This window comes from Osmerus eperlanus, chromosome 19 (assembly GCF_963692335.1).
Source record: "Osmerus eperlanus chromosome 19, fOsmEpe2.1, whole genome shotgun sequence".
NCBI classification, from domain to species: Eukaryota; Metazoa; Chordata; class Actinopteri; order Osmeriformes; family Osmeridae; genus Osmerus; species Osmerus eperlanus.
Window position 1 is genome coordinate 11989735 of NC_085036.1, and position 16425 is coordinate 12006159.

General features: G+C 42.0%; 3 protein-coding genes across 3 annotated transcripts; 2 read left to right on the plus strand and 1 right to left on the minus strand.

Annotated features, from left to right (window-relative positions):
• Window positions 1-281: 281 nt before the first annotated feature.
• tmem179bb (transmembrane protein 179Bb) lies at window positions 282-2477 on the minus strand. Its single transcript, XM_062486217.1, has 5 exons — window positions 2262-2477; window positions 1407-1603; window positions 952-1089; window positions 591-669; window positions 282-416 (listed from the first exon to the last, which is right to left on the minus strand). Exons 1-5 carry the CDS (start codon window positions 2364-2366, stop codon window positions 282-284), a joined length of 654 nt encoding a protein of 217 aa, XP_062342201.1. The 5' UTR covers window positions 2367-2477.
• A 3283-nt stretch (window positions 2478-5760) lies between these two features.
• On the plus strand, window positions 5761-10264 carry slc3a2b (solute carrier family 3 member 2b). The gene is made up of 9 exons (XM_062485563.1): window positions 5761-5911; window positions 6478-6732; window positions 6936-7126; window positions 7535-7708; window positions 7841-7935; window positions 8134-8276; window positions 8776-9091; window positions 9249-9320; window positions 9471-10264. Exons 2-9 carry the CDS (start codon window positions 6512-6514, stop codon window positions 9816-9818), a joined length of 1560 nt encoding a protein of 519 aa, XP_062341547.1. The 5' UTR covers window positions 5761-5911; window positions 6478-6511; the 3' UTR covers window positions 9819-10264.
• Window positions 10265-11706: 1442 nt separating this feature from the next.
• Window positions 11707-15732, plus strand: calm3b (calmodulin 3b (phosphorylase kinase, delta)). Its single transcript, XM_062485034.1, has 6 exons — window positions 11707-11853; window positions 12819-12849; window positions 12958-13101; window positions 13499-13605; window positions 13987-14122; window positions 14419-15732. The coding sequence occupies exons 1-6, from the start codon at window positions 11851-11853 to the stop codon at window positions 14445-14447; spliced, it is 450 nt and encodes a 149-aa protein (XP_062341018.1). The 5' UTR covers window positions 11707-11850; the 3' UTR covers window positions 14448-15732.
• The last annotated feature ends 693 nt before the right edge of the window (window positions 15733-16425 follow it).

A 16425-nucleotide genomic window follows, 5' to 3' on the forward strand; every position in this document is an offset into this window, starting at 1 on the left:
CATGTGAAGACAATTATTGATTTTGATCCTATTAGTCTTTGGCAGTTTGTTGATATCATGTTACTTATATCACTATCTCTCAATCTCATCTACAGCCAAGCTGAAAATAATATTCAGCACTTTGCACCTCTCAATTTCTGTAGCAGACTATATTACATCTGGATAAACCTGATTCACAGTGGTTCCCTACCACATCTCAAAACCCACACTCAGCTCAGACCCATTCTGGAGGGTTCCCATGCAGGATCCAGGGTGCGTTGACCTGGTGAAGAGGTCAGGGGTCAGACAGGGCGGTGGAAGAAGGGCTCTCTCTCGGTGACACGCCATAGTGACTCAGACTGCATCTCCTGACGTCTCTGCACCAACACCACCACCACGATCAGAACCCAGAAGAAGAAGTTGACCCACACTGACCGCTGGAAAATACACAAAGAAGAAGAGAAGAAGAAACCACATTTTCCAAATCATTACATTTGGTTCGGGTAAGCGCTTATTAAGCAGCACCATTCAAAATGTTCAAATGTGTTTATTAACAGGCGTTTTGAAACTAGTTTGGGGCAAGGTTTGAAAGTGGGAATGCCGAGACGCACCTCTGAGCTGCATAAACCTGAGTAGAACTGCGTCCCAGTATTGGGGCTGGCCCAGGTTACATTCTCGGCCTCTTCACAGCTAAAACAAAACCAAATCAGTTACACAACAGAACACGGGACAGTGGGGTGGAACACATTTGACATTGGATTCATTTAGCGGATGCTTTTATCCAAAGGGACATAATAAATTGTGCATATGGAAAGTACGTTTGAAAATCAAGGATCACAAATGTTAACAGTATTTCAGTGGTCGGGGCCAATGAACGATGCACCACAAGTGATAGTGTTTCCCCAGTGACAAACGTCTCTGAAAGGAGGAATCCGTTGCGTATGAATCCGTTGCCGTGCCCTCACTCCTCACCCGTGTAAGGATGGCACGTTGTGGCGAGCCGACAGACACAGACGCTCTCTCCCAATCCTTAAGGTGCATCCTGACACCACCAGGAAGAACAGCACAACCCCGCAAACACACAGAGTCACGTTCAGCCACACTCTCTCCCTGAGGACGGCCGGAGGGAGGAATCAAACGTGACATTCAGGATCACAAGGACACAAGTGCAACTAGGTTAACATCCTCTTTGTTATTTTTTAATCCATCTTAAGTAGGCCTAAATGTTAATTATAACATAATGACATATATAATATAATTATAAAAGGTGAAAAATACAAATAAATATAATACTCTTAATATGATTGAATGTGATAATTACATAATTGAATCAATAATATGATCATACGAGGTTAATAAACCATTAATGATATTTGTTGTCGATGTTAGACTCTCTGGCGCCCCTGTTGGTGGTTGCGGTACTTCACCTGTTGACCTCCTCGTCCACACAGCGAGTGTAGATCCAGTAGAGCGTGAGAGAGAAGCAGTAGATGGACACACACACAGAGATGGCCGAAATAAAGTAGCATAAGGAGGGGTGACTGGGGCTCTGTAAGACCAAGTTTCTGCCTGTAGTGTTGTATAGAACTGTCCCGTATAAAACGCACTGGCCATCAAAGTGACCCTGGAACACACAAAAATAGATGCACAGAATTACAGTTTTACAAACATATTTGCCATTGTGCTACTCTAAAATAATCCATATGTCCACTGATTAGAGTAAGTTTATTTTTATGTATAAAAAAAAATAATCTAAAAGTCTAAACCCGGTAATCTGAAATAATCATAGACAATGATACCGAGACGGTGTTGGCTCAGGGGTGGGGGAAACACACGCTTTCCAATTAACATGCCTACCAGACAGCCGTGCTAAAGCAGCCTTTCACACAAAGGGTCTCTCTGTCTCCTGCCCTGAATAGATACAGCTAGGAGCCTAATTCAATAGAGATGGAATTCCAGATTTTGTTTTTACATCCATGATCACTCTCATTCTCTAACCCATACAGTTGAAAAGGTTCCACCCTCCTTGTTGTTAAACAATATGGTCTAAGTATTTAAAACGCACCAAATTCTGTATAGGGAAATTCAATCTAGGCCTATATCATATCCTCCGGTGTTACATAGGGAAACTCATTAGTGTTTATGATAACGTTAAATATTGGATATTAATAAGGATGAATAAGGATATAGGCCTTCGGAGTTAATCCAGGTTACATGTTTAAAATATAGTCTATTTGCAATGTAAATAGCTCAAATGATAAAACTATAGGTTATAGGCCTACCTGAGTGATGGTCAGCGAGGCAGCTGTTATTATTCCACATATGAAGCAGCCAGCATACAACACCATCTCCAGAATAAGGAGCCACGGCAAGACCATCCCGGACATTTGTACATTTGAACAAATACTTTCGCTGGTTTATAGAACCAATCTAGACGCGCCTTGTGGACCAAACCATCTGCAATAGACAGACTCTCAACCGAGAGCCTTCGTTTCCTACAATGTTGCAGTTTTTGCATATATTGCAAATCATTATTAGATTAATTGAAAGAATACGATGCATTCATAGGCTACTGCACTGTTTCTTGGAATGTGATTGTCTTGTTAGTTTTGCATGCGCAAGACATTAGAGAAGGGACCAAATCTGCATAAGTAAATTATGAATATATTAAACGATAGTCTGCATATCATTTTTGTTATACAGTTTTATATGACATTTACAAGTAAATTGTTTATAAAATTAATACTCAAGAACTCACGACTTTCTTTAGCCTGCATCTACAGTGCTGACCACAGAACGGCGCTGTGTAACCAAGAATCACCAATTCGGAGCAACAGCAGATTTAGACTGTATGTAGGCTAAACGAATCGGATTCACACAACCATTTTGATCTACATGCTTGCAGGTCGCCATTGTAAAAAGTTAAATACTGTCTCTTCACCCTCAGCAATTTAGAAAGTGATTAAGGATGATCTAATATTTTCAGAATTAGCTACTTAAATTAATTTCTAGGACGTTCTCAGATCTAAAACTACCCTAGCTCTAGCCTCTAATACATTCGGAGAGATTTGACACTGTATAGAGGCTATTTTGTCAGATATAATGTTTTTGCGACAAAATAGAGCCTGGCTCGACTTGAACGGATCTCTGACATGTTAATATCCGTTCTGCCGTACGAGCAAAGGAACAACATCAAATCATAACCGTACGCATTATCATGACACTGTCGAGCGATGTGAATTTGAATACCCAATACAGAGTCAGGGATGGAATACAAATGCAATTCAATATCCCTCACCCTGTGATTTTGCACACATTCATAGAAGGCTAAACCTGATCCGATGAATGAGGTTACGTCCAGACGCAACATGCCCAATCCCGTATTGTAGGTATAGGCTACAGGTCAGATAGCCAGTATCAGCAGTATCAGCACAGAGTTACCCTCTGAAAGTTTAAAAAGGAGTTGTAAGGTAAAGCTGTCTGGAGGTGTAATGGTAGAAATTCAAGCGGCACTGTGTAGATCTGAGCAGTCAAGAGATGTGGGTTTATTACAATTTATTTTGCTTATACAGATCATGATTTAACAAAGTACTTTGTGATCAGTCATAACGAAGGAGGTGCTAGCCACAGGTCGTTCGCCAGAGTGATGAAGAACAATCATAAAACCCTGCCTTATATAAACTTTAGATCAAATGATTCCTCTGAACTCTGTTGATTGGTCAGCACTGCTCAGTGACAGTTTGAAACAATACATCTCTGGTGACAGTTTGACTTCATATCAAGTTCCCACGGTTCTTTATTGTGGCCTCTCTCCCCAAACCAGTCAAATGGTCAACTTTCCTTTGTGTGGGCACTTCAAACAAGTATTTGATTAACCCCACCCATTGCAACAGGAAGGGTCAGAGCAGCAGATCACAATAACAATACAGTTGAATCCACATTGTCTCCAGACCAACTGTCTCTTCCTCCCAGGTGACAAGAACTCTTTCAGGTCACCCAGACTTCCCGTCTCTTAGACTTCACGTCTCCTAGTTATAAAACTGCAAATGGCATCTCTACCAAATGGAGTTGACTCTTAATCAACTTTAGACTTCCGTTAAAACACATTCCTCATATATGAAACACACACATTATAACTGTATTCCAAAATTTCCACGACAGAGGAGAGTGCTTTTGTGCTTTTCATATGGGACCTAGAATGACAGTTTGTCTGTTAATAACAAAAGTGACATGTTCCAAGTCAGGGACCTGCCTTTTTGTTTTAATTTCGTAGGTCCTTCCACCGCTTGACGAGATCACAGACTATATTAGGAACACTGATCTAATCAGAGTATTTCTACAAAGGAGAGCACCATCATTGATTTATGGGGTAGAGCAGGAGAAGCCTGTAATCTGGTCCCGCATATCTTGCTAAACAAAATGTTGTTCCTGTAGTCTGTCTTTTTAAGAAGACCAAGGAACACAATGTGCTCAGCCGTGTTGACATGACACCAGACACCCCTGTCTCCCTGCCTCCGCCGCCCACATGCAGAGACATAAACACAAAGTTTTTTGTTAATAACTGGTCTCTGTACACTGCATATTAACACAGAAAGACAGGACACTTACTCAAAGTATACCTGACCTACCCTCCTGCATTACTTTAGCATGTACTATATTAAAACCCACACTATATATCAACCACCATACATGGACCTCCTTTCCAAGGAACCCACACCCCCTCCTCGCCTCACATGCTTCAGATTGCAGAGCACATGTGCGGCATGTTTTTCTACAGCAGGGGTACAGGGTGTAGGCAATGGACACAAACAATGTTCATGTACATCTTCAGGTCCTGGGTATAGACCCTGGATCAAATCCTAGAACCGGGAGACCTAGACATATTTCAGTGGTCAGAACAGTCTGGATACTGACTTTAGGGGCCCTGGTGGGACTAGGTGGAGGTGGTTTCAGTTAACATGGTTTGCATTGATCTACATTGACTACAAAGAAATGCAAAAATTGATTGCGTCTGTCTGGATTGTGTCTTGATTAGTTTATCAATAGGGCATTTCCCAATTTTCTCTTTGCGTAAATATGTTATCTTGAGTAATTATACATTATCTTAATAGCTGGTAGAATAAGAATGCAGGTCATTTTAACGTGGTCAAAATTCCAGATCTACACAGCCTGGATTAGAAATTATTTCAGACTTTAGATTTTAATCATGAGGTAGGAGATTATTGAAACAAAGAAGCTTTGAATGTGTTAGACACAATTTGGGAACCAGTTCTTCTCGTTAAGGGGGGTTAGGCTTTTTTGAGTTTTAAATGTTATGCCACTTTGGAACCATGCATTCTCATTCAACTTGTTTGCATGTTCCTGAAATGTTATCTATAGCCTACATTCAGTTAAAAAGATTTGATAGAAATTACATCCTTTGACGTTATAAAATACACGTGATTTCTTGAAGCCAATTCGCAATTCAAAACAAAAACAAGCTATATCGGCTTTGGTTTTATGTTAGTTTTTCTGGGTATTGAACAAAGATAGCTACATCAAGTACAGCACTTGTTTGTCACAACTCCAAAAAAAGAGGACGGGGTGGGGTACACGGAGGTGACTAGTTAAGGTCGTATCCATTGTTAGGATTCCAGAAGATAATACGCACTGATGTTGCGACTTTCTTACGAGATGGGCGTCGTTATATAGCATAGATAATTGTGTGAAGGCTCACTCAGGATAATTAATTTAACTCTTTAACAGAAAATAGCTAAATAGTTTTAGCGTTCGTGGCAGCGTCTCCTTAATTCTTTTGGGCAGTTGTCGGCTTGAGGACATGACGGCTTGCTATAAAACCACTACCATCACTGATGCTTCGAAATAAACATTTTCTGAGCTATAGTAGCAGGGAGTACCATCACTATAATTAACATCCAGTCAACCTCTTCAGGTAAACCATTGTATTATATTCTGCTCATTTATATTGCCATGTACAAACAATGCATTCTAGAAGAGAGTCGTTTTTATTTTATTCTTTTGAAAATGTGTATTGTTTAGTTAAATAGACCAAAATATTGTTTATGTAATTGTAATATACAAATAATGGAATAGTGTCTTTTTGGTGGTAAGCAGAGCTGCACATTTTATTCCTATTAAGGTTGGCAATAGTTTTAGCGCGTTAATACCAAGCAAGCACGCGAATTGAACTAGATTAATCCGGTTTGCCGTGCCCACGTTGTTAGCGGGTTTGTTAGACGAAGCATAACGCTTCACATTTATCGAAAATATCTAATAGAAATTGTAGTTTTGTTGGGTTTTGTGTGGCATTTGGGCTTTCAACACATTGTGCCTATTTCAGGTGATGCAATGTCACATTGACGTTACCTCCTAGAGGTTGATACCATTGCGCATGTGTCATGACTCAAACCGGTTTATTTGCTCAGTTTGACAGCCACGAGAAAATGTCTTGACCTGCAACGTTGTCTATAATTTCCCCTGTATTTTTTTTCTCTGAAGAAATATTAAGTGAGACTTACGTAGGACCGCCACAATGAGCAAAGACGCCGAGGTAGACCTGAAAGATGTGGAGCTCAACGAGATGGATCAGGAGAAGCAGCCCATGACTGCCGACGAGACGGGAAATGGAGAAGCCGTCTCTCCCACTGGGACAGAGAAAAATGGCAGTGTAAAAGTGAAAATCCCAGACGAAAAGGAGAGTAAATTTACTGGCCTGTCCAAGGAGGAGCTTCTCAGGGTAGCTGGCACCCCAGGGTGAGAACCTAATTATATACGTAGGCCTATTTTGTTCGGATAGGAACAAAGACGGACTATATTTACCATTGACATTGTATCCATTCATCACTACATTACATACATTTAACCAAATGTATTATAAATTGATGTTCAATCAATATGTAATTTAATCTCCCTTAATCTTAATCCCCACCTCCTTCCCTCCCTTGTCTCTACCACAGTTGGGTCAGGACCCGCTGGGCCCTCCTGATCCTGTTCTGGCTGGGCTGGCTGGGGATGCTTGCCGGAGCGGTGGCCATCATCGTGCAGGCACCTCGCTGCAAAGACCTCCCTGAGATGAACTGGTGGAACTACGGACCTCTGTACCAAATTGGGGACGTGAAGGCCTTCTCAGACTCTCAAAATCTGCAAGGTACTTTCACCCAGGCTGAGGGCACTGATTTGTTTGTGGGGGCTCTTGAATAAGGATCTCTGGAAAATTCGGGCGAGGAGGAGGAGGGGGGGGGGGGGTTGCAGAAGGGTAGTGTTGATTACTGGGATGAGTAGCGTTCACGTGTTGTCGTGGCTGAATGCTGGAGCACTTAATCTGAAGCCGCAGCTGTCACCTAGCAACTCTCGAAACGTGCTGACCTCTTCCTATGACTCGGACGAAATTCAGGCAAAAAAAAAACCTCCTTCCTCGTGTCTTCCACTCTTCCTGCTAAGGGTCACAACCTTTTGCATTTGAAACGAAGGCCCTTGTGGTGAAACATTACCCGCTTACCCACCAGCACTTTTATTTTTGTATTTGTCGTAACATTTTTGTTCTGCTGTCTGACAGGTCTGGAGCAGAAGATCGACAGTCTGGGCCAGCTGAAGGTGAAGGCACTGGTGGTGGGGCCAATCCATGTTGCCCCGGCCAACAACCCAGAGACTCTGAATTTCGAGGCGGTATCATCTGAGGCCGGAACCCTGGAGCAGTTCAAGGGTCTCATACAGACAGCGCACAAGAAGAGTGAGTTTTGCCCTTCTGGTCCTAAAAATATAAATTGATTTTCCTTTGCTTTGCCAAGCACAATTTGCGTGGTGAATTAAGGCCTGGTATTTGGATTTCTATCTTATCTATCTTGTTGTTGTTCTTGTTCAGGCATTAATGTGGTCCTGGATCTGACCCCAAACTACCAGGGCAGTGAGCCATGGTTCTCTAACGTCAGTGTCACAAACGTTGCCGAGCGACTCAAGGTGAGAATCCACATGCAACTGTATATGTATGAGAAAAATTATAATCACATTTTATAATTTTAATAGATTATTATAATTGTGTGTGAGAAATGCCTGTTTGTTTATATAAATATGTGTATACATGAGTGAAGGGGGTGGGGATAATCTTGGCGCATTGTGAGTTGTGAGGGGTTGTTCATGTTTGGCTCCTCTCCCCAGGTTGCTCTGATGTTCTGGCGGAGCCAGGGTGTGGACGGGGTCCAGCTGTCCGGGGTGGAACGCGTGGCTTCTGTGGTTCCTTCTCTCTGGGCTGACATCCGAGCTATTGTCCAGAACAACGGGACGGATGTGGAGAAGAAGAGGTATGTCATCTACATTAGTCTGTCTATAGGTGTTGATCTGTGGGCATCAGTGAAGCCCTGGGTGACTGCAGATTTATTATCCTATTGCTCCTTGAGATGGTTCATTCATCTAAACCAATTGGTGTTCCTTTGTATAATTGAGGAATTGTAGCTCTGCTTACTGATTCATCATATTAGTTTTACTGGTCACCTTGTGCCCTCTAGTGGCGTTAACTAGAACCACAGGGAGTGAAGTCATTTCTCTGACATGCTTCTTCAGCGACTGTAAACTTTACATTACATTTACATTTAATTTACATTTATTCATTTAGCAGACGCTTTTATCCAAAGCGAATTCCAAGAGAGAGCTTTACAAAGTGCATAGGTCACTGATCATAACAACGAGATAGCCACAAAACATTGCGAGTAGCCAAAACATGAAGCACACATTGTGAACAACCAAAACAACCAAACTTTATTTCAGATGATGAATAAATGTGTCCTTTTTCCCCCCTTTTAGGATTCTGATTGGAGTTACGGACAAATCCTCACCCATGGAGGTCAGCGTCCTACAGAACTCCACTGGGGTGGACCTGCTCATGTCAGGAGTCCTACGGTCTGCCGGAATGACAGGGATGGACTGGGCCCAGGTGGTTCAGTATCTGTATGACACCTCAAAGCAGACCCAGCTGGCCTGGGGCATCGGGGACAGGACCCAGGGCCACCTGGCCTCTCTGGTGGGGTCCTCCAAGGTCAACCTCCATCAGATGCTCATGTTCACCTTGCCTGGGACCCCTGTCTTCAACTATGGAGATGAGATAGGCCTGGAGGACGAGGTGAGTCTCCATGGGGGACTATACAGAATGATTGTGTGATTTATGTGTGTGAGAATGGTGAGGCGGGGTTGTCAGTTGCCGTATTATAGGTCTGCATCCTGTGCTGGTTCTCCTGTGTTGAGGGGTGTGTGACGTATTGCTTTTCTCTTCTTAACAGGCGACTTCCAAGGTTCCTATGATGCTGTGGGATCCTCTGGAGGAACCTGAAGGGCTGAACAGCACTCTCAAGGTATGCTGATGTATTTAATTTTCTCTTTTAGAAATGAGCTGCACAGTTATTTTTATTACAAAAAGGATATCCCATTGGGGGGGGGGATTCCTTTGAAATTGCTAGACTTGCATGGCTGACACTTTTTTGTCTTCATAATTGACTTCCCAGGAGGAGAGGAACCAGAGGCTGTCGACCCGCACCTTCTTCAAGACCCTCAGTGACCTGCGTGGGAAGGAGCGATCCCTTCAGCACGGCAACTACATCCCCCTCTTCAACTCCACCTCCGCCCTGGCCTACCTCCGCGTGTGGGACCAGAGCATACGATACGTAGCTGCCGTCAACTGGGGCGGGGAGGCCGTGACCCTAGAGCTGACCCACCCCGAGCTGCCGAAAGAGGCCATGGTCCGGGTGAGCACTGACACGCGTGCTCTGGTCCCAGACAGCTCAGTTGACCTCTCTGCACTGGTGGTCGGCCCAGGGCAGGCTGTCCTGCTCCACTTTCCCTATCTGGGTTAGAAGGCTAGAGGAGGTGTCATTTGTGTGTCATTGGGGGTAAATAGTGTTTTATTTTTTAGGGCATTCTGTTACATTTTAAATGTCAAGTGATGCACTGTATTGATCGTACACTGGCTCTGGGTCTTGTTTTTTCCTTTTGCAGCATGTACATTGTTAGTTACTTGAACACAGATGTGAAATGTGCTGTTACTGAAACTACATTCCATGTTCGCTGGGGAGGGAAGCTTTTTAAAAGTTTGGATTTTTTAAATATTCTTTAGAAGATGTTTAAAATCTGTTATGGTGTCTTGTGGTAAAATTCTCCTTTCTGATGTTACAAAAAAAATGACTGCTCCGTGTGACTAAAACATGTACATCAGAGCACAATAGCCACAAAAAGGCTACTGTTATTCACTTCAGAAGCATGACAAAAAAATAAGGGGAATTAAAAACAAATTCACTTTAAACTTGGTGTCTTGCTATTTATTTTAGGCCCACTCTTGACTGGATTGAGCATATTTCTCCATCTCCAATGATGTGAAGTCAACCTTCACTTCATCATTTAAACCTTCACCTCATTGATGTCGACTGACTTCACACTTCAATGGTTGTGACTGTGTCAGGTGTCTCTCAGGTCATTCTTTATCCACGTCTATAATGCAGGATGGAACCTCGGTCTCTCCTGGTTATTTTAAAACATCTTAATAATTTATTCCCCACTGCTAGGAGGGTGTGGGAACTTGGTGACTGCCTTTCACACACTTAAGGAAGCAAAAATGGGGTGACATTTTATGACACATTTAGGAGTAGGCTACCGGTGTGCTAGAGTGCACTGCCTCTTAATGCATAATAGCACAAGGGCACTGCTTTAATTTGATAAGGCTTTATGTGGACATGTTTCAAAGGTGAAAGTAGGTCAATGGTCAATGGCAAAATAAACTAACCCACTGTAAAAACCCATGACAATCACAGCATGTAATATAAATGTATGTAGTTGAAACAGTGAAAGACTTATAGGCTACCGTAGCATAGTACACCAGCATGCCAAACATAAGTAACAAGTGATTGGCACCGGTGAAACCACATATTATCAAATGAATGTTAAGGTGGTTTGTGTGACTAACACGTGGTTGCCACATTGCGGTCGCATGTAGGCCACTGGCGGAGGATTTAGTAGAGTTGTGTGAAACGAAAACCGAGAGCCTAATCTGACAGTTTTTCATGACGATGCTATTTTCACGAGAGCAAGACTGGTATGTATAGTGAAAGAGGGATTTTATTTGCCTTTTTCTATGTCAAAAATCCCATAAAACTATTTAGTTGGTGGCTTACAGTCCTCGGTTCAAACAAGAATCTACACAGTCACATTTGTGCCCAAATTTACAGTGGACACTAGGCAGATATGTTTCAAAATAATGTTGACCTTACCTACTCTAATCGTTGAAATACAATACGCTTCTATACACTTTACGCTACTGTAGCTTTAACATGGTCCGTGCCCCTCCACCACGAGAGGACTCCCTGACGCATTGCAGGTGGCCGAAAACCAATCTTGTGCTGCTTACCGGGTCAGCTGATGCGCTCCCATCCGTTTCTCTATTTCAAGTCCCTAAGAACCCATATGTGAGAATATGGTTTAATATCCTACACAATAAATATAAGCTAAGACATAGGCCTATGCCAAGAAGAATAGTCTTGCAAATTGGCGGAGCCATGTAAAATTACAGGTGAATGTATTTCAAACGCACATACCGAAAAAGAATGCAAAATAACTGTGTTAATCGACGTTATTTACAGAAAAATAGACAACATGGAATCTTTCATTATTTCTCTTTTTACCCATTGGGTCGGCGCATGGAGACAGTTCAGTTGCTAGGGAGTGCAGTGTCTCGCTTGACATAAACCAAAGCGGAGTAATACCAGATATCAGGCACATCGGTACAGTGGCGCAAAGCGCGGAAGACCTGTGAGCCGGGCGGAGCATCAGAAATCCATACAGTCGATTATTTCTTAGCCGCACACATCTACTAAACACACTAACCATCATCTTAAAATGGTAAGTTATAATTTATGCAATTAACTGGCATTAGAATGGTTATACAAACACAGAAAAGACTGGCAGCCCTAGCTAACAATAAAGACAGCTAGACAACATTATGTAGCTAGCAAGCTAGCCTGGCTCGAGCTATCTGACTTGCTAATATGACTTGCTAACGTTAGCAAAATAGTGGACTTTAGGTTGCTACTTAGACTAACATTAACTATTTTGGGCTTAATCTGCTTTTTAATCGATTTGAAGCGCCAGTCAGAATGTTTTAATAGTTTTTAGTGAGCTTGTTGGACATGTAATCTGTAGTGGGAAGCAAGTGTACTGTAGGCTGAATGCCCGCCTTCGACGTTGAGAAGGCCTGCTTGTACTAACTCTCGGACTGAAAACTTGCCGGCGATTGGTACCTACTAGCTAGCACTATCTACCAAGCCAACCAGGATACATGTATTTATAATTTAAATACTATGCGTTCTACTGAACGGTTAGTGTGTATATATGATTTACCATCCGTTTTAAGTTATCTTGTCCTTATCTACTTAAACATCATTTAAGGCCGGGTTACATGCTAGCTAGTACCGCTATTGCTAGGCTAACTACCTAGATAGTGATTGTCAGCGAGTGCAGCGCATTAAACAGCGGAGCTAACTTTAATGAGACATTGCATGGGCTCGGACGTAGCTAGTTAGTTAATGAACTTGAAATATTCTAATACATTGACCAGTAATATCCTACCTGGTCTAACTACTCTTTCCGCACAGTCTTAACTGTTGACATTTTAGATGCAGAATGACATTGCAAGCCAACGTTCCCCGTACAATGTGTTTTCTAGGACACCGAAGCCATACATGGGAAATAGGATGCAGCGCAAACCTGACTTATTTTAGACGCTTGCAGCTTTTGACAATGAAGAGATGTGATCTGTGTCCCTGCCAGTTCTAAATCTGATTCGCATGCCATAATTTGATTTTCAGGCAGACCAGCTGACAGAGGAACAAATTGCTGGTATGATGCCTCCTTTTTTAACACACAATATTTTTGTTGGCAAAATAATGCCCAAAAAATCTTTTTAGTACACAATTAACTTTTTTTTTTAATCTTCAAATCATGCAGAGTTCAAGGAGGCCTTCTCACTGTTTGACAAGGACGGAGATGGCACCATCACCACCAAGGAGCTGGGCACAGTCATGCGCTCGCTGGGCCAGAACCCCACAGAGGCAGAGCTCCAAGACATGATCAACGAGGTGGACGCTGATGGTGAGAACGGCACTTGTCATCTGTCTCCCTTCTGTCACATACAGATAACATTATCTATGTCTGAAGTAGATCCATGTAATGTTTGATGTTTTTCTTGCTCTGAGGCATGCTGTGTCACGCCTATAGGTGTGCTTTGTCACCCCTATAGCCATGCTATGTTACTCCTGTTAACATGCTCGGCTTCATGTTACATTTACATGACATTTATTTAGCAATCGCTCTTATCCAGAGCGACTTACAGTAAGTACAGGGACATTCTCCCTGAGGCAAGTAGGGTGAAGTGCCTTGCCCAAGGACACAACGTCATTTTGCATGGCCAGGAATCGAACCAGCGACCTTCTGATTAACAGCACGTCTCCCTAACCTCTCAGCCATCTGACCCTCCAATGTTCCACAGGTAATGGGACTATTGACTTTCCTGAGTTTCTGACCATGATGGCGAGGAAGATGAAGGACACCGACAGTGAGGAAGAGATCAGAGAAGCCTTCAGAGTTTTTGACAAGGTCAGCTGCTTAAATACATTTTACATTTAGTCATTTTAGCAGATGCTTTTATCCAGAGCGACTTACAGTAAGTACAGGAACATTCCCCCAAGGCAAGTAGGGTGAAGTGCCTTGCCCAAGGACACAACGTCATTTGACACGGCCTGGAATCGAACCAGCGACCTTCTGATTAACAGCCCGATTCCCTAACCGCTCAGCCATCTGCTTACATTTAATATTCCTAATGCTATTACTCTGCAAAGCATCCTGACTATAAAATATCTGCTCAATTGGCTGCGGGTACCTTGCTTAAATATCTAAATTGATGGATTCTCATTTAAAATGTAATCTTTTCTGATTGCTGTATTGTAAGAAATGACAACGATGTTTGTTGTGCTACAGGACGGCAACGGCTACATCAGCGCTGCAGAACTGCGTCATGTGATGACGAATCTGGGTGAGAAACTGACTGACGAGGAGGTGGATGAGATGATCAGGGAGGCTGATATTGATGGAGACGGCCAGGTTAACTACGAAGGTCAGTTTCTCCATCCTCTCGTTCTGATTGGTACAGCTCAGTGATCGAGCGAAAGGGACAGATGAAAAAGACAGGAGTCTCTGCGGAGCGAGAGATCGCATGTTCACCCCCGATGATTAATAAATCACATTATCATTACCATCTCGTTCTATTTAATTGGTAGCAAGCTGAATGCACTCAAGACTTTGCACTCAAGCTTTTTGTAGTACGTGTTGTCTTGCAACACTGTCATCAAGAACACATCCAATCTGTGCTGTCAGTGTTAATGAAGTCTGTTGCTTCATCTTGTCTTGCAGAGTTTGTCCAGATGATGACTGCAAAGTAAATCGGAAAAAGCAAAGGACCTTTCACCACAAGACCAAACAGTGGGCAGCACTCACTGTCAACACTCAACAAGCATTCAACCATCCTCCTAATTAATATTATTTTTTCCGCTTTGCATTTGGTTGCCCCTCCTGCCCCTCCCCTACATCAGTGTTTGCTTGATTCAGGTGCATCAGCTGTGTTTTTATCTTTTTTATATGCTCAAGGTTTTTTTTCCATTAACAACATACGAGCATACAGATTCTAATGCGTTTAATCAAGAGGAACAAGTGAACAATATTTTAAGATGATACATATATATACATATATGTATGTGTGACGAAGAGTATTGCATGCTTAATTTCTTTGGGAGTGTTTTTTGTGCTTCTCTGCTTGAATCCTTTTTCTATTGTGCTTTCTCAACCCCTTGAGAACATTGCATAGTCTCTTTCAACAGACGGTTGTAAATGTTTGCTCCAAACTGCCCAGGACAGGATTATAAAAGACATGTAGTAGATTATAAAAGACATTTAGTGTTTTCATTGTATTGTATTTCAAGACAGATAAGCAAGTAATTTCTGACAACATGAAGTTTCTTTTAAATGGTTATACCAAGCAAATTTGTTCAAAACCTGACTGACTTATAAAAACGGTTAGTAATTATAACATGGTTATTTAAAAGCTTGGTGGGAAGTATTACAATTCAATAATAAGATATTCAAATTGATACACAATGAGTTCATCACTCAGTCAAGTTAATTGTTTTGAGATTGTCAGTTTATCCTCTAAACATGAAATTGCCCAGACTCAGTTGTCTGTTTTCACAAAGTGGTGAAAGAGACCTCAATCCGTTCACCACGTGATCCATTTTCAAACTCAGTGGTGGTTTTAAAGGCATCCTTGCAAAAAGAAAGGGACATTTCTCATCTTACCGGTGGAAGGTTGAATTCAAGATTTTTTGAGATTGTGCTGCTTGTGGTTTTGTACCTAACTTGTGTTAGTGAATAATCTTGTGGTCTAATGTGTCGAAGCTGCCCTATGCTTCTGGCCACACCATACTGCATGTTCAGTTAGACAGCTTCTTACTTTGATGTATTTTGATTTCTTTCTCCCATTCCCTAATGACTTTTTTTTTTACTGTTCTGAAATGTTTCATTTTTGAAGACTTTGCCAGTTACCTGTTTCCCCCCCCCCCCCTTCTCCTGTAAAGTCATACACTTTTGGGGTGAATGAGAGATTATGCATTCCATTGGCTAAACTCATGTCAGTTTTCTTGCTAAATAAACTCTTTGACCAGTGTTTCTACACCAAGTCTCCTGTCTTTTTCTTCAAATTACAAGTCTACATGCTGTTTATCATTCCTCACTTTTTATATATATAATGTCATTTATCAAGGAAGGGTTCATTGAGATTTTACATTTTAGTCCTTAAAGACAGAAGAACATATAAATCACAGTAGTAATTTGAGATAATCCAAAAACAAATGCAAACACATTTGGATCTTCTATTTTTATTTAATTCAAGAATAATTAAAAAGTCAATACATGGGTGCAAATAAATCATGTGTATTTTGAACAAATATAAATGAAATGGACACCTTTCAGTACTCTATGGGAATTATGAACGAGCCACGAGTTTTACCGTGTGTATGCTGAAAATGTATTTGTTACACTTGATCCATGTGAACTGTCAGTACACAGTACACAGACAGTTAATAATTTAACAATTATTTCTATCCTTCTCCACAAAGACCAGTGGCCAGAGATACACAACCCTGCATGGATTCCGGGGTCTGCCGGATTCGAGACACAACGGTTTTGTCGTGAAGAATGACACAAATGCAATATCCGCCCATGTGGTCGATTCTGGCTGCCTCTTATTTACGAAAAAAGCGTACTCTGTAGCTGCAAAGCAGGACAGAACGTTTTATATGCCCGGGTACTGGAGCGGACGCCGTTGTAGGAGTTTGAATACTGATTTACGCCTTGCACGGAACGCTC

Coding starts and splice junctions, on each gene's coding strand:
- tmem179bb (XM_062486217.1), bottom strand. CDS start 2,366: ATGTCCGGGATGGTCTTGCCGTGGCTCCTTATTCTGGAGATGGTGTTG. Junction 1,604..2,261: donor CCTCGCTGACCATCACTCAG/GTAGGCCTATAA, acceptor TGTGTGTTCCAG/GGTCACTTTGATGGCCAGTG. Junction 417..590: donor CAGGTTTATGCAGCTCAGAG/GTGCGTCTCGGC, acceptor TGTATTTTCCAG/CGGTCAGTGTGGGTCAACTT.
- slc3a2b (XM_062485563.1), top strand. CDS start 6,512: ATGAGCAAAGACGCCGAGGTAGACCTGAAAGATGTGGAGCTCAACGAG. Junction 7,936..8,133: donor ACGTTGCCGAGCGACTCAAG/GTGAGAATCCAC, acceptor TCCTCTCCCCAG/GTTGCTCTGATGTTCTGGCG. Junction 8,277..8,775: donor ACGGATGTGGAGAAGAAGAG/GTATGTCATCTA, acceptor CCCCCCTTTTAG/GATTCTGATTGGAGTTACGG.
- calm3b (XM_062485034.1), top strand. Junction 12,850..12,957: donor GACAGAGGAACAAATTGCTG/GTATGATGCCTC, acceptor CAAATCATGCAG/AGTTCAAGGAGGCCTTCTCA. Junction 13,102..13,498: donor CAACGAGGTGGACGCTGATG/GTGAGAACGGCA, acceptor AATGTTCCACAG/GTAATGGGACTATTGACTTT.